We start from the raw sequence: 23437 nt of genomic DNA, 5'->3' as shown, positions 1-23437 counted from the left end.
CCTGTCTCCAAAAGTGGCCTTTTCCAGAGCTTAGGGGGAGTGTACAGAAGAGGGCAATTATGGAGTGACTAATCCTGTCCTCTGCTCTTGGCTTCTGGCAGTCAGAGGCTTAGAGTTGCTCTGAGCATGGGGTTGTGTCCCTGACCACCTTAGCTAATAACCATTAATGGACCAATCCTCCAGGAATTTATCCAGGTCTGTGTGAACCTATTTATACTTTTGTCCATCACAACATCCCTTGGCAATGAGTTCCATGGGTAGGCTGTGCATTGTGTGAAAAAGTTCTGCCTCTTGTTTGTATTAAACCTGCTGCCTATTAATTTCATCAGGTGACACCTGGGTTTTGTATTGTGCGAATGGGTAAATAACACTTCTCAGTTGACAGGTGTGGAGGAGCACGTGGTTTGGACATTCCTTAGAGGAGGAACTATTAGGGGACAATCTCTATGTCCTAGTGAGGACGAGAGGATGGAAAATGAAAATATACAGGCAGGGTCTGATCAGAAACAGTCAAATAAAAAAGAGCCCCATTCAATTACGTTGTGTAATGGCAGACAGCTAAAAGGAGACAAGTTTTTTAAAATGCTTATATACCAGTGCTAGAAGCCTAAATAATAAAATAGGTGAACTAGAGTGCCTCATTAAATTAGGATATTGCTATAATAAGCATCACAGAAACTTGGTGGAATGAGGATAATCAATGGGATACAGGAATACCAGGGTACAAAATATATCGAAGGACAGAACAGGTCATGCTGGTGGGGGAGTGGCATTATATGTGGAAAAAGTGTAAGTAAAAATAGTAAATGAATCAAGTTGTACCATAGAATCTCTATGGATAGAAATTCCTTGCTCTAATAATAAGAATATAGAAGTAGAGATATATTACTGACCACCTGACCAAGATGGTGATAGTGACTGTTAAATGCTCAGGGAGATTAGAGAGGCTATTAAAATAAAAAAAACTCAATAAAAAATGGGGGATTTCAATTATCCCCATATTTACTGGGTACATATCACCTCTGGATGGGATAGAGAGATCAAGTTTCTTGACATCTTAAATGACTGCTTCTTGGAGCAGCTGATCCTGGAACCCACCAGAGGAGAGGCAATTCTTGATTTAGTCCTAAGTGAAGGACAGGATCTGGTCCAAGAGGTGAATATATCTGGACCACTTGGTAATAGTGACTATAATATAATTAAATTTAATATCCCTGTGGCAGGAAAAATACCACAGCAGCCCAACACTGTAGCATTTAATTTCAGAAAGGGGAACTACACAAAAATGAGGGGGTTAGTTAAACAGAAATTGAAAAGTACAGTGCCAAAAGTGAAATCTCTGCAAGCTGCATGGATGCTTTTTAAAGACACCATAATAGAGGTTCAACTTAAATATATACCTCAAATTAAAAAACATAGTAAGAGAACCAAAAAAGAGCCACCGTGGCTAAACAACAAAGTAAAAGAAGCAGTGAGTGGCAAAAAGGCATCCTTTAAAAAGTGGAAGTTAAATCCTAGTGAGGAAAATAGAAAGGAGCATGAACACTGGCAAATGAAGTGTAAAAATACAGCTATGAAGGCCAAAAAATAATTTGAGAAGCAGTTAGCTAAAGACTCAAAAAGTAATAGCAATTTTTTTTAAGTACATCAGAAGCAGGAAGCCTGCTAAACAACCGGTGGGGCCACTGGACGATCGAGATGGTAAAGGAGCACTCAAGGACTATAAGGCCATTACGGAGAAGCTAAATGAATTCTTTGCATTGGTCTTCATGGCTGAGGATGTGAGGGAGATTCCCAAACCTGAGCCATTCTTTTTAGGTGACAGATCTAAGGAATTGTCCCAGATTGAGGTATCATAAGAGGAGGTTTTGGACCAAATTGATAAATTAAAAAAGCAATAAGTCACCAGGACCAGATGGTATTCACCCAAGAGTTCTGAAGGAACTCAAATGTGAAATTGCAGAACTTCTAACTGTAGTCTGTAACCTATCATTTAAATCAGCTTCTGTACCAGATGACTGGATGGTAGCTAATGTGACATCATTTTTTTAAAAGGGCTCCAGCGGTGATCCCACCAATTACAGGCCTGTAAGCCTGACTTCAGTACTGGGCAAACTGGTTAAAACTCTAATAAAGAACAATATTGTCACATATAGATGAACATAATTTGTTGAGGGAGAGTCAACATTGTTTTAGTAAAGGAAAATCATGCCTCACCAATCTACTAGAATTAGAATCATAGACTTTAAGGTCAGAAGGGACCATTATGGTCATCTAGTCTGACCTCCTGATAACAGGACAGAAAATATCATGTTCCATCTATATAAATCCATGGTACGTCCACATCTTGAATACTGTGTGCAGATGATGTTGCCCCATCTCAAAAACCATATATTGGAATTGGAAAAGGCTCAGAAAAGGGCAACAAAAATGATTAGGGGTATGGAATGGCTTCTGTATGAGGAGAGATTAATAAGACTGGGACTTTTCAGCTTAGAAAAGAGATGGCTAAGGGGAGATATGATTGAGGTCCATAAAATCATGACTGGTATAGAGAAAGTAGATATGGAAGAGTTGTTTACTACTTCTCATAACACAAGAACTAGGGGTCACTAAATGAAATTAATAGGCAGCAGGTTTTAAACAAAAGGAAGTATTTCTTCACACAACACTGTCAACCTGTGGAACTCCTTGCCAAAGGATGTTGTGAAGGCCAAGACCATAACAGGGTTAAAAAAAGAACTAGATAAATTCATGGAGGATAGGTCCATTGATGGCTATTAGCCAGGATGGGTAGAAATTGTGTCCCTAGCCTCTGTTTGCCAGAAGCTGGAAATGGGCGACAGGGGATGGGTCACTTGATGATTACCTGTTCTGTTCATTCCCTCTGGGGCACTTGGCATTGGCCAATGTCGGAAGACAAGATACTGGGCTAGAGGGATCTTTGGTGTGACCCAGTAGGGCCGTTCTTATGTTCTTATATTACTCACGTTCTCCACACTGTTCATTATTTTATAGACCTCTATAACATCATCCTTTTCTAAGCTAGACAGCCCTAATCTTTTCAGTCTCTCCTTGGACAGAAGCTATTCTGTACCCTTCAACATCCTTGTTGCCCTTCTCAGTACCTTTTCCAGTTCCACTATATCATTTCTGAGATGGGGTGACAAGAACTTGACACAGTATTCAAGATATGGGGGGGACCACAGATTTACATAGAGGCATTGTGATATTTTCTGTCTAATTTTCTATCCCTTTCCTAATAGTTGCTAATATACTGTTAGCCCTTTTGATCATTGCTGAACATTGAGCAGCAGTTTTCAGAGAATTATTCACAGTGACTCCAAGATCTTTCTTTGGTGGTAACAGCTAATTTAGAATCCATCATCATATATGTAGGATTATTTTTTCTAATGTGCTTTGGTTTGCACTTATCAACACTGAACTTCACCTGCCATTTTGTTGGCCAATAACGCAGTATTGTGAGATCCCTCTGTAACCCCTCGTAGCCTGCTTTGCACTTAACTATCTTGAATAATATTATATCATCTACAAACTTTGCCACTTCACTGTTCACACCCTTTTCCAGATCATTTATGAATATGTTGAACAGCACAGCTACCAGTACAGATCCTTGGGGGATCCGTTGTTCGTGTCTCTCCAATGCAAAAACTGACCATTTATTCCTACCCTTTGTTTCCAATATTTCAACCAGTTACTGATCCATGAGAGGACCTTCCCTCTTACCTACCCCATGGCTGCTTAACTTCCCTAAGAGCCTTGATGAGGGACCCTGTCAAAGGTTTTATGAAAATCCAAGTACACTGTATCAACTGGATCACCCTTGTCCACGTTCGTTGACTCCCTCAGAGAATTCTAATACATGGGAAAGCTTCCCTTTATAAAAGCTGTTTTGATTCTTCCCCATCAAATCACATTTATCTATGGGTCTGAGAAAGGGGAGCAGAGTTGGGCAGACAAACTGAGCCCCAGCTGGGTCTCATGAACACCTTGGTTCTTACAAGAACACAGGCTCATTCTGTTCTTTTCCTGTTACTCCCCAGGGAAGCCCAGCTCACGTAATGTACAGTGAAGCAGAGGCCTGGTCTACACTAGGCTTTTAAACCGATTTTAGCAGCATTAAACCGATTTAACGCCGCACCCGTCCACACTACGAGGCCCTTTATATCGATATAAAGGGCTCTTTAAACCGGTTTCTGTACTCCTCCCCGATGAGAGGAGTAGCACTAATATCGGTATTACCATATCAGATAAGGTTAGTGTAGCAGAGGAAGAATCTCGAGATTCCACCCCACGACAGGCCAGGGCAAGCAGGCCAAGGCCTGATGTGGGTGCACTCAGAGACACCAGAAAGGGGAGGGAGGTGCAGCTAACCCTGTAACCGTGACAATGTTCCGTGAAAATGAAAAAAAGTTTGTGAAAATTTCCATATCAGAGAAACAGTTTTACATCTGAAAAAGTTTTGATTAAAAGCTCAAGACAGACAGCGAGGTTGCTGCAGTGCATTAACCTATTCTGTGATTGTGCTTTTGTCTGTACATAATACTATATTTTTACAATAAATGGGTCACAGTTTGATCCTCAGATCCACATATTTTCAAGATCTGATGAGATCACAGAACAAGGTGAGATATTTACAGGTCATAGGACAGATCGTGTTCCAATTGAACAAGGACAGGATGTTTGCAAGATGTCATGGTAAGTCACCTGAGCAAACGACGCCGACATCCTCAGCAATTCCTGGCTGCTCTGTCTCAGACGTGGAGATGATGCAGAGTGTCAGATTACTCTCGTTTCCTGCACACTGGACCCTTCTCAGCCCCACGGGGCCTGTTCCTTGCTCAGTCTTAGGGAGGTTATAAGCTTTCTCAGCGACTCCGCACTCGAGTTGCCTGCACACCACGCTGGCATCATTCATGTCCCACTGATCATCCAGCACTCTGCTCCACACACCATGGAGGGAAATCTCAACTCTCCCATCGCATCGGCTCTCTCCATTCATCAGTCTGAGCGATTCTGAACGACCTGGGCTCAGGAGAGATGGGAAATACACTGAATAACACTGCCTGTTGTACATTAGAAATAATGCAGAGTATGCAAGAAATTATGGAAAGTTTCTAACTAAGAGGGTATTAAGACAGTGATTGGTGTGCATCACACGGTTAAAAGGAGTAACCTCTGCAGAAGGTAGTCTTCTTTTTTAATCTCTAAGTGTAGGGTGCTCTAAGGATTGTAACACCGAGTTGGACAGAGGGGCTTGTTAGCATATCCTGAGAGATGGTAGGCTCGCAGCTACACTCTATTTTTAGTGTGCCAGTGTCCTTGAGCTGAGAATGACATGCCCAGCAAAAAATGTAGACATACCTGTGGCCCAGCGAGTCCCCCAGTGGCAATCCTAACTCCATACCACAACTCTGCTCTGGCCTGACACACTCATTGTCCTAACTCACAGGTGTCAAAATGTGCATCTAAAAGGTGTTGTGTAAGGTGTTATTGTCATAAACAGTTAGTTAAGGGTTAAGGTTTTGTTTTTGACCTGTAAAGGGTTAACAAGCAGTACCTGCGGACACCTGACCAGAGGACCAATCAGGGACAAGATAATTTCAAATCCCTGTGGAGGGAAGTTTTTTTTTTCCTGTTCTTTGTTTTTTTAGAGAGTCTCACTTGGGAGTTGAGAGAGTCCAGACATCTTAATCAAGTCCTCCCAGGTTTCTGCAATAAATTAGTTCTGTTTGCAACCTAGCAAGTTCCAGTTTGTTAACTGTTTTACTGCCACTCATGATTGTGTGTCTTCTGGTGCTGGCCACACCCCTCTGCAGTCAGTAATATTTCTGGGTGGTTTGGTAGTGCTGGCCACACCCATCTGCAGTCAGTGAACTGTCTGTGTTGCTTGCTTCAGTTCCTAACCCTGTCTATTATCGACTAATCAAAGAAAAATCAAATCTATTGTTTTGCAAATTGTGTTCTGCGGGAATGACTGTGCTTTTGACCAAGAAAGAAAAAAAAATCCCCCCCCTCCTCCCAAGAGCAAGACAAACCGGTTTAACCAGTGTCTCTCGCCCTTGCTAAGTAGCTCTCAGTATGGGGTCTCCTGAAACAAAGGCTTGTCAGAAAACCTTACCCCTCCTTTCCCTCCAAGGTGCTTTTTGAAGCAACCAGAAAGAAAACGAAAAGAAAAAATCCTTCTCTAACAAAGTATGTCAGAGGACTGTATTTCCTCCAGCTAAAGCTAGCTGAAAACTGCACCAAAAACACTCTCCCCCTCCTTGCTCCCAAGAAGGTGGAAAACCTGTCTTGCAACTCTCTCTCGCAATTGCTAAGTACCCTCTCAGCAGGGAGTTCCTTGTGTTGGTGTCACTAGGCATAAATCTAGGTAACTCGGGAGGATGGCTTTGGGCCTATGTGACCCAAAGTACCTTTATGTAAAGTGTAAAGCCTTACTAAACTTTTGTAACCTTTTGTGTTATGTGCTAATTACTGGCAGCGGCAAGGCTGCTTGATACTAGATGTAGCCAATATTAAATAAGATAGGTGGAAAGCAGGTGCTGTAATTAAAGTTATATGCATGAGAACGTAGCCCCCACGGTGGGAAAGTACAGATAACTGATCACAGAAGAGTTGCTAACGAGCTAAGGTGGTTTTTGCCAAGTATGACTTAACTGCTTCATGTGATTGCTATTGCAAAGTGTATTTGCTGCATGGGAATGAAAGGTGGGGGGAGAGGAGGAGTGTGGGGGTGATGGGAATGCTTAGCTGAAGTTATGTATAAAGAGAGGAAAAGCGCTTGTATCGGTGTGCAGGATTTGAGATTGCTATGTCTCCCTTGCACCTTATCTGGGCTCAAATAAACCTGGTTTTTGCTTCTCCACCTTGGTGTGTTTATTGGAAGCGAAGCACACCGGGCAACGAACCACTGTTGCTGTCGCCTCGGGCCTCTGTGCCGGCAACACTTGTAACAAAAGCCTGGTTAGAAAAACTGTATTCCCTTCAGCCAACCTAGCTCTCAGGTTCGTCACCTCTGCCAACCATGTCATAGGTCTCACTCCCACTTAGAGCTGTTGGGTTCCAATATGGGGACCTGCATGAATTTATCTCTAAACTAAAATCCTAGTTTAGATCTGGTAAAAGCTGCCACCACCCAATAAGGTACGTGTATTGGGACACAGTCCTTCCCCAAAATCCTTGGGGATCCCAAGAGCCCCAAATCTATGGAGTTCTTACACCTAGGAGAAATAAACCATTCCCCCGTGCTTCCTTCCCCCTCCCTTTTCCTAGGAGAGATACCGGAATCCAACTACAGAGGGATACCTCCCTCCTCCCCTTTCCCTGAGAATCCACCCAAGGAAAGATCAACCAAGTCCTTTACAGAAAAGATTTATTAAAGAATAAAAAGAAAGTAACTGTCTCTGTAACCAAGATGGAACAATACACAGGGTCTAAACTTATCAATCTCTGGAGAGAATCCCCCCTCCCTTCTTTCTCAGTAAAAGCAATAACAGTACAGAATTAAAGAAATTCTATAGCAAAACACAGAATTGCAAATACAGAAATAAAAGTATAAGAATACTAGTTCCTTGCTAATACTCACTAGCTTGAATAGAAGAATTTATTGCAGAAACCTGGGAGGACTTGATTAAGATGTCTGGACTCTCTCAACTCCCAAGAGAGACTCTCTAAAAAAACCAAGAACAGGAAAAAAAAAACTTCCCTCCACAGGGATTTGAAATTATCTTGTCCCTGATTGGTCCTCTGGTCAGGTGTCCGCAGGTACTGCTTGTTAACCCTTTACAGGTCGAAAACAAAACCTTAACCCTTAACTAACTGTTTATGACAGTTATACAAACTGGTATCTCGCTGGTCATTAATATTGTTGTGTGGTGTATGAACGGGTAGGGTTGCCAACTTTTCAATTGCATAAAACTGAACACCTTTGCCCTGCCCCTCCCCTTCTATGAGGCCCTGCCCCCACTCACTCCAGCCCCCCTCCCCCCATCACTCGCTCTCCTCCATCCTCACTCACTTTCACTGGGTTGGGGTAGGTGGTTGGGGTGTGGGCTCCATCTGGGGGTGCAGGATCTGGCATGCGGTTGGGGATGAGGGGTTTAGGATGCAGGAAGGGATTCCGGGCTGGGGCCAAGGGGGTTGGGGTTTGGGAGGGGGTGCAGGCTCTGGCTGAGGGTGTGGGCTCTAGGGTGGAGTCAGGAATGAGGGATTTGGGATGTAGTAGGGGTTCAGGGCTGGGGCAGGAAGTTGAGGTACAGAAGGTGGTTCGGGGTGCAGGCTCCAGGAGGGAGTTTGGGTGCAGGAAGGCACTGAGGCCTGGGGCAGGGGATAGGGGTGCAAGTGTGGGTGTGGACTCTGGTAGGTAGTTTGGGTGCAGGAATGGGGCTCAGGGCTTGGGTAGGAGATTGGGGTGCAGGTTCCAGGAGAGAGTTTGGGTGCAGGAGGGGGCTCAGGGCTGTGATAGGGGGCTGGGGCGTGGGCTCTGGGATGGAGTTAGGGTGACGGAGGGGGCTCAGGTCTGGGCCAGAGGATTGAGGTGGCGGTAGGGGTGAGGTCTGGGAGGGAATTAGGGTGCAGGATGGGGTTATGACCTGGGGCAGGAGGTTGGGGTGCAGGTGGAGGTTTGGGGTGCGGGCTCCGGCCGAACGGTGCTTACCTCAGGCCGCTCCCAGTCATTGAGGCAGTGGGGCTAAGACAGGCTCCCTTCTTGCCCTGACTCTGCGCTGCTCCCCGAAGCGGCCGGCATGTCCGGTCCCTAGGCAAAGGCAAGGCCAGGTGGCTCTGTGCGGTGCGCACCGCCTGCCCCCACAACTCCCATTGGCTGCAGTTCCTGGCCAATGGCAGCTGCGAAGCCAGCGCTCGGGGCTTCCCTGGCCACCCCTGCACCTAGGGGCTGCAGGGACATGGAGCTGCACAGAGCCAGGGCAGGCAGGGAGCCTGCCTTAGCCTGGTTGCGCCACCAACTGGACTTTTAATGGCTTGGTCAGCAATGCTGGAGCTGCAGGGCTCCTTTTCAACTGGGAGTTCTGGTTGAAAACTGGACACCTGGCAGGGTTTAAAGAACGATAGCTGTGTGCTGGAAATATGTTCCTAAAATGTGTGCCTAAGCCCAGCTGTTCTAAACAAAGGGCTGTTGTTTCATGGGCTTGACCATGTCTCCATTGTAAATTAACCAAGGTGAGAGCAAAGACAAAGAAAAGCCCATTTAAATGTAAGGTAAACAAAGCCAGCAGGCAAGTAAGTGGGGGACGATGACCACTTAACAATCTTGATGGAGACCAGATTGATCCATGTCCTTCTTGCCCCTTCAAACAGGGTGAATGAACTTTGGGAAGATATGAGCAGAGGCAAAAAGCCATTTCGTTATCCATCACCTAGGAGACAAAGGGAGAGCAGCACCCTTTGAGCTCATGAAAAGTGGATCCTCTTGACTTGGAACCCAAGAGTAGCTGGAACTGACTCTAGGTGAGAAATCTGCTTAGACAGAGACACTAACTTTTTGGAGTTAAGTTTTAGTCACTAGAAAGTATGTTTTGTTTTACTTGTAACTATACCTGTATCTTCCATTGTTAATACTTATACCTTAAATACCTGTTCTTTGTTAATAGACTCACTCTAGTTTTATTACAAAACCACCGCAGTGCTGTGTACGAAACTGAAGGGTAAAATCCTGAGCCAAACTAGCAGGCCGCTGTCTCTTTGGAGGCAGTTCACTTGATAACTTCTGTGAGTACCCAGTGAGAGGGACTGACCGCGGCCGAATGACGTCTCCGGGGAACTCGGGCACTGGGATTCATTGATGGTTCCCTGTAAGGCGAGGTTTGGACTGGCAGAATCCTGAGGAGTTGCTAGCCGGGCAGGCAAGCTGGTGTGGCAGGGAGCTGAGACTAGCTGAACAGCAGCAAAGCTCTCACTTGCTGAGGCAAAGCCGTAACCGTGTCTGACAATTCTGAGTGACCTGAGCAAGGCCTCACATCCCCTCACTTTCACCATCTGTAAAAAGGAGATGGTGATGATACCCACCTACTGCCCAGGAGTGTTGTGAGGATTAACTAATGTCTGGACAGTACTTTGAACACATCAAGTGCTACAGAATCAGGCTCTTGGGAGTCTCCAGTTAGTGCCCCACCACCACAAGTTCGTGGAGACTTTTAAAATTTTGGCTTTAATCACCAGAGGTAAAACTTTCAAAAGTGCCTTAATGACCAAGAACCTAAGTCCCTTTTGAAAGTGGGACCTAGGCAAAGAGAAGTTGAAGTCTCCATGGTACTGGGGCTCATAAATGACTTATGCAAATGGCAGTTAAGTCCGTAAATCACTTGGTACTTTTGAAAATGTTACCATGGGCACCATCCACCCAGTGCAGTGAATGATGCAGGAGCTGAGTGGAACAAACAGTATGTGTGCCTGCAATTAGACTGTATCATAATGTATATGCATAAGGGGGCAGGGAGAATTAGCAATGTACAGACAACCTTACTGCTGGTATTTCCTAACTTTTGAGTATTTGACTTTCACTAAATAATATTATCCTTCTCTCTCTCTCTCTCTCTCTCTCTCTTTTTTGTATGTAAGGTAAATATTAGAGCTTGATGAAACCCCAATTTTTTTCCTGTGAAGTATTTTTCAAATGAAATATTTCAGTTTTTCTCTGGATTTCTGAAGCAGAACCAAGATTTTAACCTTTAAAAACAGAATGAGAATTATTGTTCAGATTCTAACTAAAATATTGTTTCATTTCAACTTCTGGAAACAAAAACTTAGTTTTCCATTCAGGGGCGGCTCCAGGCCCCAGCACGCCAAGCACGTGCTTGGGGCGGCATGCCACGGGGGGCACTCTGCCGGTCGCTGGGAGGGCGGCAGGCAGCTCCGGTGGACCTCCCGCAGGCGTGCCTGCGGAGGGTCCGCTGGTCCCACGGCTTCGGTGGAGCATCCGCAGGCATGCTTGCAGGAGGTCCACCAGTGCCGTGGGACCAGTAGACCCTCCTCAGGCACGTCTGCGGGAGGTCCACCGGAGCTGCGGGACTGGCGACCGGCAGAGCACCCCCCGCTGCGTGCCGCCGTGCTTGGGGCGGCGAAATGGCTAGAGCCGCCCCTGTTTCCATTTCCATTTTACAGTTTACAGATTCTCCTCATTTCTCCCCCTTTTTATTCCCACCCCACCCTCACGCCCACCCATTTTTCCCACTGGAAAGGTGTGATTTTTTTTAAGTGAGAGAAAGTGCTACATTCTTTGTGTCATGCTACCAAAAATATCTTCAGGGAAATCGTTATTTTCAGCAGTTTATAATGCAGCCAAAATGGAAGAAATTTCACTGAAGTAAGGGGAGGTGCTCTCCTGGCCCCAGCACTGACCCCCTTGCTGAATTGCAAAGGCCTGCTGCAAGCAATGAAGGCACGAGGGCTTCTCCAGAAGGTGGAGAGAATATTTTATAATAGAAAGTGTGAAGCAACCTCCATGTAGGGGGCGGCTCTCCCAGTAACTACAAGAGTAATGATTTGAAGAAGGATGGGGACAGTGAGTTGGTGACATTTATGAAACACTAAGGACAAATTCTGTCCCTGCTTTACTGCCCTGCATAAGCACATCTTTGCTGAAACTCTTCCTGGAGAATCCAAGGCTTTCCTAGGTCATAACTATTCTTTTGTGATAATATTTATTTTACTTTTACTTGTAATATTTTAATTATTATTATACATGCTTTAGAAACTAGCTCCCCCACCCGTCTTGTGCCTTGAGTGTCCCCTGCTCTGGGGGCAGTGTCATTAATCCAGAATTACGCTTACCTGAGCAAATCACACTGGCATCATTGTCGTGTGAGCACTTAGAGGCCCCCAGGGCAGTAACAGGGCAATGCCATAAATGAGGCTCATGCCAATTACAGTGAAATGTGTCTGTCCAGACAGAGCCAATTCCCTTTCCAAAATATGCTTCTCCTGGTGCTGATACAGCCAATCCACAGTTGAGCTGATGACAGAGAACGTTGGCATCTGGTAAATCCCAGCGTGAGTCACAGAGGGTTCCCCAGGCACCAAGAACCTGGATCTCCACCCTTCCTGAGCACACTGTGCTGCTGTTCACCAGCCGGAAACCTGTGTGCCCTGGGGAGAAGGGAGAAGGGGTTTAGAGGGGGAGTCTTGGAGCTATTTTATATCTAAGAAAAGGAAAGTCAGGGAGATTGAACCCATCCCGATTATATTGGATTGTTGAGGTTTTACTAGAAGCTGATACCAGCTCTATTATCCCAGCTCCCTACTGAGTGAGATCATTTATTGCTGCACCCTACTCTAGAATGCACAACACTGGGATTTTAGAGACATTGTGCCAAATTCTTACGTGAGCATATGGCACTGGCATCATTTGCATGTGAGCACGTTTGATTCCCGTATGATATCCTGGGACAGTACACGTGGTGTGACTCATTCCCTACACACTGGAATTCCTCAGTCCAGATTGGTCCTTGTCCTTTTCCGAAGTGAGCTCCTCCTGGGATAGATACAGCTGTTCCACACTGTAGTCCTTTACAGATAACACTGGCAGCTTTGAGATCAAAGTGTGCATCACAGATTGTAGCCCAGGTGTCTCTATGTCTTACTTCCACACGTCCTGAGCAGGCACTGTCCCCTCCAACCAGCTGGAGCTCAACATGTCCTAGAAAACCAATGAAGGATGAAAATTACAAAGGAGCTTTAGGGAGTTAGATGTTCCACTGCCCTATAACTTTGTCCAAAAGCCCATCCTGGTGCAGTGGGGCAGTGCAGGCAGCAATTAGAAATGAAAAAACACAATGTACAACAAATGGAAAGAGAGGAATTCACTAGCAATCAATATACATTAGAAGTTATGAAATATAGAAAATCTATAAGAGAAGCTAAAGCTATCTGGGACAAATACATAGTTGGCAGAGCTAAGAACAATAATGAGAATTTTTTAAAGTATATTAGGAGCAAAACCAACCAAACAAATCCTAACAAAGGTGTAGGCCCATTACAAATGGATATGGTAAAATATTTCATAATGATGCAAATAAGGCAGAGGTGTTCAATAAACATTTCTGGTTTTGGATAGAAGCAGGATGTGTATTCATACTATGTGAAGAGGGTGAACCACTCTGCAGCCCATTGGTAACTAAGGAAGATGTTAAACAGTATCTACTAGGGATAAACTTTTTAAAAAATTGGCAGGCTGGACTAGTTTATAAAATCTTGGAATAAATAGAAATGTAGGACTGGAAGGAACCTCACGAAGTCAGCTAGTCCATACCTCGACACCAAGACAGGTTTAAGTATACCTAGTCCATCCCTGATAGATGTTTGTCAAACTTGTTCTTAAAAGTCACCAGTGACGGGGATTCCACAACCTCTCTTGGCACCTTGTCCCAGTACTTAACTATCCTTATAGTTAGAAAGTTTTTCCTAATATCTGACCAGACTCTCCCTTGATGCAATCTAAGTGGATTATTTCATGTCCTACCTACCCATCATAGAGAGAGAGCCCAAAACTGGACACAGTGCTCCAGCTGAGGCCTCTCCAGTGCTGAGTAAAGCAGGACAATTACCTCCTCTGTCTTATGTAGGACAATTCTGTTAATATAATCCAGAAGGACATTTCCTGTTTTAAAAACAGCATCACCCATTTCAGTCTGTGATCCAGTATAACCCCAGAACATTTTCTGCAGAACTGCTGCCTAGTCAGTTACTCCTCGTTTTGGATTTTTTGCATTTGATTTTTTCCTTCCAAAGTCTAGAATTTTGTACTTGTCTTTACTGAATTTTTATTTATGGATTTCAAACCAATTCTCCAATATATCAAGGTCATTATGAATTCTAATACTCTCATCCAAACAGCTTGTGACCCCTCCCAGGTTTGTGTCATCCACACATTTGATGAGTTGATTGTCTACTCCATCATCTAAATCATTAATAAAAATATTGAATAGTACCAGGCCCAGGAGAGTGATATTATTTATGTATCCATGGAACACAGTGACCAGAGAGAAAAGTATTAAAGCAACTAAAGGCCAACAGGCATATGTCTTACCTAATCCTCAGCATTTCCCTCAAAACCTGGGCTGGCCCAACCCATCCCAGGTACCCCTGCTTCTGGGGACTGGGTTCACTCTCCTTCCCCAAAGACCCTGCCTCTCCCTCTCTGTTCATCAGGGCTCCTCTTTTCATAGTTTCCAAGCTCTTTGTCTAATTTTCCCACTTGAAGGGCCCCTCCCCTCTCCCAAGCTAGGGGGGTTGTGCCCGGCTTGGTCAGAGGCAAAAGTTCAAAGGCCTTGACCCCTGTAGTGTCAGTTAAGTACCAGTGACTGGGGTCTCTGTAGCCATTGTCTGCCTTGCTGGGACATGTGGGGAGCTCCAGCAGCAGTTACTCTTTGAACCCTGGTAGGAAATGGCAAAACAGCAATAAAAGCAACAGGGGTAACACATAATATACATAAACCTACAGATCTCTCCCGTGGTCTTCACAGGGGTCATAGTGGACAAGCAACTGAACTAGAGCTCCCAGGGAGATGCTTTGAAAAGGCTGAGATGATCCTTGGAGGTTTAAACAGGGGGCCTGTGAGAGGATCTGGCTGAAATGCAGGATTTCCAGCTCACAGGAAATTTCGCTATTTCAAAACTTCCTGTGAACCAGAAACCCCTCAACAATTTGTTCTGGAAACACCAACACATGGAGTGTCCAACATGAAATTTGCTCCCAGGGACACCTACAGATGCTGAGCGACACTGACATTCTTGTCAGTTTCACCAGTGCTAAGATTAAAACAAAAATGTCAATTTCTCTCAGCTGCTGATGGGGCTCCCAGGATGTGTGGCTCTTGGGCAGCCTCACCATGCAGACAGCCTTGGACTGGGGACCCCTGGGCTTCCAGATTTCTGGGCCAGATGGTGTCCCAAATAGCCCACTGGCCTGGGAGTCTCGAAGCTCTGGGGTCCCCAGTCTGGGCAGTCTGCAACACAGGGCTGCCTCAGAGCAGCAGACCCTGGGAATTGGGATCCCACTGCAAGATTTCTAAATTCCCTGCTGTGGAGCTGGGAGATGAGCCCTGGTTAAAGAGGGGGACAGAAGCAACTTTGTCTGTACAAAGTGCAAGCTGGTCTCCATATTGGAAGAGAAGGTTCAAGGTCTGGAGAAACAAGTATCAACCCTACGTTGCATAAGAGAAAATGAAGATTTCCTGTACAGATGTCAGGATATGCTTCTACGGGCACAACCTTCTGAAGAATCAGAGCAGGCTGAGCAGGGGGGACAGAAGGACAGTGAAGAAAATTGGCAGCATGTGACCTCCAGAAGAAGAAAGAGGAGTGTCCATGTACCAGCAATGCAGATACAGGTGAGCAACCGTTTTCATGTTCTCTCCACAGGTACTAATGCAGAGAGTGGACTAGATGGTACATCTGAAGGAAGGGAGCAGAAGGAGACTCCACCAATTGGAAGGCATGAGATGCACTGTCCTAGGGTTGGGGGTTCTACAACCGCCACTCCGAAGAGAAGGAGGAGGGTGGTGGTGATCGGGGACTCCCTCCTCAGGGGGACTGAGCGATCTATCTGCCATCCCAATCGGGAAAGCTGAGAAGTGTGCTGTTTGCCAGGAGCTAGGATTAACGATGTGACTGAGACACTGCTGAGACTCATCAAGCCCTCAGATCGCCACCCCTTCCTGCTTCTCCACATGGGCAAGAATGATACTGCCAAGAATGACCTTGAGCAGATCACTGCAGACTACGTGGCTCTGGGAAGAAGGATAAAGGAGTTTGAGGTGCAAGTGGTGTTCTCGTCCACCTTCCCTGTGGAAGAAGGTAGAGACTGTCGAATCGTGGAAGTTAAGGAATAGCTACGCAGGTGGTGTTGGAGAGAAGGCTTTGGATTCTTTGACCATGGGATGGTGTTCCAAGAAGGAGGATTGCTAGGCAGAGACGGGCTCCATGTGACAAAGAGAGGGAAGAGCATCTTCACAAGCAGGCTGGCTAACCTAGTGAGGAGGGCTTTAAAATAGGTTTACCGGGGTAAGGAGACCATAGCTCTGAGGTAAGTGGCGAAGTGGATACCAGGAGGAAGTGCGCGCAGTAGAGCACAAGATGGGAAGACTCCTGTCTCATACTGAGAAAGCAGGTCCATCAGCGAGTTATCTTAAGTGCCTATACACAAATGCAAGAAGCCTGGGAAACAAGCAGGGAGAACTGGAAGTCCTGGCACAGTCATGGAATTATGATGTGATTGGAATGATAGAGACTTGGTGAGACGAGGCTTTCTTCCAGCAACTAACAGAAGTTGCTAGATCACAGGCCCTGGTTCTCATGGGTGACTTTAATCACCCCGATATCTGCTGGGAGAACAATACAGCAGTGCACAGGCAATCCAGGAAGTTTCTGGAAAGTGTAGGGGACAATTTCCTGGTGCAAGTGATGGAGGAACCAACTAGGGGAAAAGCTCTTCTTGACCTGCTGCTCACAAACAGGGAAGAAATAGTAGAGGAAGCAATAGTGGATGGGAACCTGGGAGGCAGTGACCATGAGATGGTCGAGTTCAGGATCCTGACACAAGGAAAAAGGGAAAGCAGTAGAACAGAGACCCTGGACTTCAGAAAAGCAGACTTCGACTCCCTCAGGGAACTGATGGGCAAGGTCCCCTGGGAGAATAACATGACGGGGAAAGGAGTCGAGGAAAGCTGGCTGTATTTCAAAGAAACCTTACTGAGGTTGCAGGAACAAACCATCCCAATGTGTAGGAAGAAAAGTAAATATGGCAGGCGACCAGCTTGGCTTAACAGTGAAATCCTTGCTCGTCTTAAACACAAAAGAACAGCTTACAAGAAGTGGAAGATTGGACAAATAACCAGGGAGGAGTATAAAAGTATTGTTCAGGCATGCAGGTGTGAAATCAGGAAGGCCAAATCACACTTGGAGTTGCAGCTAGCCGGAGATGTTAGGAGTAACAAGACGGGTTTCTTTAGGTATGTTAGCAACAGGAAGAAAGTCAAGGAAAGTGTGGGTCCCTTGCTGAATGAGGGAGGGAACCTAGTGACAGAGGATGTGGAGAAAGCTAGTGTATTCAATGCTTTTTTTGCCTCTGTCTTCACAGACAAGGTCAGCTCCCAGACAGCTGCACTCTGCAGCACGGTATGGGGAGGAGGTGACCAGCTCTCTGTGGAGAAAGAAGTAGTTCGGGGCTATTTAGGAAAGCTGGACGAGCACAAGTCCATGGGGCCGGATGCGCTGCATCCGAGGGTGCTAAAGGAGTTGGCCGATGAGATAGCAGAGCCATTGGCCATTATCTTTGAAAAATCATAGCGATCGGGGGAGGACCCGGATGACTGGAAAAAAGCTAATGTAGTGCCCATCTTTAAAAAAGGGAAGAAGGAAGATCCAGGGAACTACAGGCCAGTCAGTCTCACCTCAGTCCCTGGAAAAATCATGGAACAGGTCCTCAAGGAATCAATCCTGAACCACTTAAAGGAGGGGAAAGTGGTCAGGAACAGTCAGCATGGATTCACCAAGGGCAAGTCATGCCTGACTAACCTAATTGCCTTCTATGACGAGATAACCGGCTCTGTGGATGAGGGGAAATCAGTGGATGTACTATTTCTGGACTTTAGCAAAGCTTTTGATACAGTCTCCCACAGTATTCTTGCCAGCAAGTTAAAGAAGTCTGGGCTGGATGAATGGACGGTAAGGTGGATAGAAAACTGGCTAGATGGTCGGGCTCAACGGGTAGTGATCAATGGTTCCATGTCTAGTTGGCAGCCGGTATCAAGTGGAGTGCCCCAAGGGTCCGTGCTGGGGCCGGTTTTATTCAATATCTTCATTAACGATCTGGAGGATGGTGTGGACTGCACCCTTAGCAAGTTTGCAGATGGCACTAAACTGGGAGGAGTGGTTGATACGCTGGAGGGTAGGGCTAGGATACAGAGGGACCTAGACAAATTAGAGGATCGGGCCAAAAGAAATATGATGAGGTTCAACAAGGACAAGTGCAGAGTCCTGCACTTAGGACGGAAGAATCCCATGCACTGCTACAGACTAGGGACCGAATGGCTGGGCAGCAGTTCTGCAGAAAAAGACCTAGGGGTTACGGTGGACGAAAAGCTGAATATGAGTCAACAGTGTGCCCTTGTTGCCAAGAAGGCTAATGGCATTTTGGTTTGTATAAGTAGGGGCATTTCCAGCAGATCAAGGGATGTGATCATTCCCCTCTACTCAGCACTGGTGAGGCCTCATTTGGAGTACTGTGTCCAGTTTTGGGCCCCACACTACAAGACGGATGTGGATAAATTGGAGAGAGTCCAGCGGAGGGCAACAAAAATTATTAGGGGGCTGGAGCACATGACTTATGAGGAGAGGCTGAGGGAACTGGGATTGTTTAGTCTGCAGAAGAGTAGAATGAGGGGGGATTTGATAGCTGCTTTCAACTACCTGAAAGGGGGTTCCAAAGAGGATGGATCTAGACTGTTCTCAGTGGTAGAAGATGACAGAACAAGGAGTAATGGTCTCAAGTTGCAGAGGGGGAGGTTTAGGCTGGATATTAGGAAAAACATTTTCACTAGTAGGGTGGTGAAGAACTGGAATGGGTTACCTAGGGAGGTAGTGGAATCTCCTTCCTTAGAGGTTTTTAAGGTCAGGCTTGACAAAGCCCTGGCTGGGATGATTTAGTTGGGTTTGGTCCTGCTTTGAGCAGGGGGTTGGACTAGATGACCTCCTGAGGTCCCTTCCAACCCTTAGATTCTATGATTCTATGAGATAACTCACATGACTGGAGTACTGTAATGGATAGATATAAACAGTTCAGGAGGGACAGGCAGGGCAGAAAAGGTGGGGGAGTTTCATTGTATGTAAGAGAGCAGTATGACTGCTCAGAACTCTAGTACGAAACTGCAAAAAAACCTGAGAGTTCAGAAGTGTGAGCAAGAAGCGTGATGTCATGGTGGTCTATAGCAGACTCCCACCAGACGAGGGGGATGAGGTGAATGAGTGTAGTGAGTCGGTGTGGCTCCCCTCCTGCCCGGCAGAGGGAGCTCCCTTGCTAACCCCCCAGTGGGCGGAGCTTCCACCATCAGTCCCCGCCCCCTGGAAGTCAAGGAGCGGGGCAGGAAGTAGAAAAGGAGTGCACCAAAGCTCAGTCAGACGGCAGCCGCCGCCGCGAGCAGACGTGCCGGCGGGAGCTCCTGGCTGGGAGCCTTCCTCGGCCTAAGGCAACTGCCCTGCCTGGCCGGAGCTTCCCTGCGCCCACTACGATGAAGAGCCTCCCCGGAGCCGGTACTGGGAGGAGCCCCCAGGATTGCCTAGTGCCCGCTACGACGAGGAGCCCCCAGGCTTGCCGAGCACCCGCTACGACGAGGAGCCCCCCAGGCCCTGCTGTTACCTGGAGGAGCCGCCCGAGCAGTCCTGGCCCAACTTCCCGGAGGAGCTGCCGGACCTGCCGCCAAGCCCGGGTCCAGAGGAGCCGATGCAGATGGACTGGCCCGAACCCAGTGCGACCGACGAGGTAGGCCCTGAGGGGGGAATGGAGTGTAGCCCGGGGGTAGCCGACCCCTGTCAGGCTGCGGGCACCGACGTGCCCATGTCAGTGTGTTTCGGCCAGGATCCCCACTGACTGCCGCGGATCCACGCCGCTGCTAGGGCCCCGGGCTGGGACACAGTGGAGTGGGTGGGCCTGTGTCCCCCCTGCCACCCCACTCACGGGTGGCAGTCTCCCCCCTCACACTAGCACCCCGACCCAAAGGTCTGGACTTACCGGTTGTTTGCTCAGTTCCTGACTGAGGACCTGAGTCCCTGAACTTGAACTGCTGCTCAGCCCTGCCGGAGGGTCTGAGCCCTGTGTTTGTTGCTGCCCCGCCCTGAGCTAGGGCCTGGGCCTAACTGTACTGCTGTTGCCCAGCCCCTGCTCCAGTGGGCCTGGGCCTAACTGTACTGTTGTTGCCCAGCCCCTGCTCCAGAGGGCCTGGGCCTAACTGTACTGTTGTTGCCCAGCCCCTGCTCCAGAGGGCCTGGGCCTAACTGTACTGTTGTTGCCCAGCCCCTGCTCCAGAGGGCCTGGGCCTAATTGTACTGCTGTTGCCCAGCCCCTGCTCCAGAGGGCCTGGGCCTAATTGGGCAGGCGACAAGCTTGGCTTAACAGTGACATCCTTGCTGATCTTAAACACAAAAAAGAAGCTTACAAGAAGTGGAAGATTGGACAAATGACCAGGGAGGAGTATATATTTTTTTCCAGACAAAAGGCATTATATATATTTTAAACAATTTTAAATAGGCAATTTAATACAGGTATTTAACAGGCTTGCAGCCCCACTATCGGCTCCCTATGCCCTCCCCACCCACTGGCGGACCCTGCGGACCAGTGATCCCCGTACCTGCTGCCCACAGTGGTCAGCTGTCTTACGGCATTCGGGAGGCTGGGGGGAGATAAGGGGCTCAGCCTCCCCCTTCCCTCCCTGCCTCCTCCCTGCGGCCATCGGCTAGTTTGCGGCGTTCGGGAGGCTGTGGGGAGGAGCAAGGATGCAGCTCGCAGCATCCTCCTTCCCTCCCCTGCCTTCTGCCTGCAGCAATCAGCTGGTTTGCAGCGTTTGGGAGGCAGGGGAAAGGAGTGAGGATGTGGTGTGCTACTTTCCCCCTCCCTTCCTTGCCTCCTGAGTGCTGAGGGCCAGCTGGCTGTCGCGGGGGGAGGCTGAAGAAGAATAAGGGGGGATTTGATAGCTGCTTTCAGCTACCTTAAAGGAGGTTCCAAAGAGGATGGATCTAGACTGTTCTCAGTGGTAGAAGATGACAGAACAAGGAGTAAGGGTCACAAGTTGCAGAGGGTGAGGTTTAGGTTGGATATTAGGAAAAACTTTTTCACTAGTAGGGTGGTGAAGAACTGGAATGGGTTACCTAGGGAGGGGGTGGAATCTCCTTCCTTAGAGGTTTTTAAGGTCAGGCTTGACAAAGCCCTGGCTGGGATGATTTAGTTGGTGATTGGTCCTGCTTTGAGCAGGGGGTTGGACTAGATGACCTCCTGAGGTCCCTTCCAACCCTGAGATTCTATGATTCTATGACTCCTTTCTCAATGGCAGGGTTGCCCTGAAGCTGCAGATTACAGAGCACCAGGGTCTCTGGTGCTGGCATAGGCGGCAGGTTTGTATAATTTTTGGTGGGGCCCAAAATGGTGGTGCCCCCTCCCCCCGCTCCCGCCCTGTAAGCCGATATAAAATGAACCTACAACGCGTCAGTGCCACAAGATTACGAGGTTGGAGAAGGGGTAGGGGATTCCAGGGGCCAGTCAAGGGACAAGGAGCAGGGGGGGTTGGATGGGGCAGAGGTTTGGAGGGGCAGTCAGGGGACAGGCAGCAATTGGATAGGCATGGGAGTCTAGGAGGTTTATCAGGGGACAGGTAGAGGGTGGGGTCCTGGGGGGAAGTTGGGTGGGGTCTCAGGAGGGGGCAGTTGGGGACAAGGAGAAGGGAGGCTTAGATAGTGGCTGGGGTCCCAAGGGGCAGTTAGGGGCAGTTGTCTCGGTAGTGGGTAACGGGGGACAAGGACCAGTGGTGCTTAGATAGGGGGTGGGGGTCCTGGGGGGCAGTTGGGGCAGGGGTCTGGGGAGGGGGCAATCAGCAGCCAGGGGCTGGGATTCAAAGGGCTCTAAGCTGCTGGCAGCCGCGGGGAGCCCTGAGCCCTTTAAATCCCAGCCGCCGCGGCTGGCATTCAAAGGGCTCTGGGCTCTCTGCCCCTGCGGGCAGCCCAGAGCCCTCCGATTCCCAGCCGCGGCTGAGATTTAAAGGGCTCTAGGCTCCCCGCAGCAGCGGGCAGCCCAGAGCCCTCTGATTCCCGGCTGCGGCTGGGATTTAAAGGGCTCTGGGCTCCCCGCCGCAGCAGGCAGCCCAGAGCCCTCTGATTCCCGGCTGCGGCTGGGATTTAAAAGGCTCTGGGCTCCCCGCCGCTGCAGCGGGCAGCCCAGAGCCCTCTGATTCCCAGCCGCGGCTGGGATTTAAAGGGCTCTGGGCTCCCCGCAGCAGCGGGCAGCCGAGAGCCCTCTGATTCCCAGCCGCGGCTGGGATTTAAAAGGCTCTGGGCTCCCCGCAGCAGCGGGCAGCCCAGAGCCCTCTGATTCCCGGCCGCAGCTGGGATTTAAAGGGGTGAAACCTAGCTCCAAATATTGGTGGAGCAGAGCCCCTGATTTTGAATATTCCTGGGGCTTTAGCTCCACGAGCCCATATAAGTTGGCGCCCATAGGTGCTGGTCTACATGGTGCAGCTACCCCAGAGCAGCTGACCTGAGAAGACTGGGGTACCTGGCCCCAAGGCAGTCTGCATGGCAGGGCTGGCTGGAGCACCCCAAGAGAGTTGGCACTTAACCATGCAGATTTCTGCCACAACCCAGCCTGTGGTCTGGAGAAAGTTCATTGCACCCAACTCAATTTCTTGGGAAATGTCGACTTCAACAAACCAGCATTTTCCAATGAAGCTCCATTTTTTTGGATAATTTCTGACCAGGGACATGATTTTACCTCTGTATACAGCTTGCTGAGAGCGATACTGCATCCAGCTGTGCTGTCCATATTTAAAGAAGGATATTTAAAAAAATGGAAAGGGTGCAGAGAAGAGCCACAAAGATGATTTGAGGGCTTGAAAAGCTGCCTTGCAGTGAGAGATTCTAGGAGCTCCATCTGTTTATTTTTAAAAAGACCAAGAGGTGATGGGATTATACTATATAAGTACTTGTGCAGGGACAAAACCCTGTAGTAGAGGCCTCTTTATTCTAGTGGAGAAAGGCAAAACAAGAACAAATGGCTGGAAGTTAAAGCCAGATAAAGTCATATTAGAAGTAAGCCACACATTTTTCATAGTGAGGGTGATTAACCATTGGAAGAAACTAAAAGGGAAACAGAAGATTATTCACCTCCTGAAGTATTTAGATGAAGACTGGATGCCTTTCTGGAAAATGTGCTTTAGCCAAACAAAAATTATTGGGTTCAGTTCAGGAGTAACTGGATTAACTTCTATAGCCTGTTACCCAGGATGCCAGACTATATAATCTAATGCTTCCTTCTGCTCTTAAAATCTATGAAGCTCCGTATCTAAAGGGAAGTTACATTTGTGAAGCTGAGCACTCAAACATTCAGAATGTCACACTTGTGCTGTCCTCTGTAACCTTAATTAGTCCCTTTTGTATTTGCATTGTGACAGCCTTTAATTACATGATCAAATGCTATTTTTGCCCCAGGACCCTGCCTCATTCAGTGCACAGGACACGTGGTGCTGACTGAATGGGTGGATGGTCAATAGTTCTTGTTATACTCCTTGTTCAATGTGTGGCCCCAGCCCCTATGTACTGCACATCATCCAAAGTGAACTCCCAAAACAGAATTGTTCATTTCCTCATGGGCTTCTCTGTGGCTCATTTCTATGGCAGCTGAGTGCTTCACAAACATTAA

General features: G+C 47.7%; 1 protein-coding gene across 5 annotated transcripts in view; it reads right to left on the bottom strand.

Annotated features, from left to right (window-relative positions):
- LOC120403997 (antigen WC1.1-like) overlaps window positions 1-23437 on the bottom strand; it is an 83744-nt gene that overhangs the window by 24506 nt on the left and 35801 nt on the right. For 4 of the 5 annotated variants that reach the window (XM_039536039.1, XM_039536015.1, XM_039536027.1 and 1 more), the window contains 3 exons: window positions 12362-12676; window positions 11812-12126; window positions 4729-5046 (listed from right to left, as the gene is read on the bottom strand). In XM_039536039.1, coding sequence (XP_039391973.1) covers window positions 4729-5046; window positions 11812-12126; window positions 12362-12676 — 948 coding nt within the window. The remainder of the gene's footprint in view (window positions 1-4728; window positions 5047-11811; window positions 12127-12361; window positions 12677-23437) is intronic. The other variant, XM_039536034.1, reaches the window with a different exon arrangement.

Source organism: Mauremys reevesii, linkage group 1 (assembly GCF_016161935.1).
Source record: "Mauremys reevesii isolate NIE-2019 linkage group 1, ASM1616193v1, whole genome shotgun sequence".
NCBI classification, from domain to species: Eukaryota; Metazoa; Chordata; order Testudines; family Geoemydidae; genus Mauremys; species Mauremys reevesii.
This window is presented reverse-complemented; position numbering and strand designations above follow the sequence as displayed.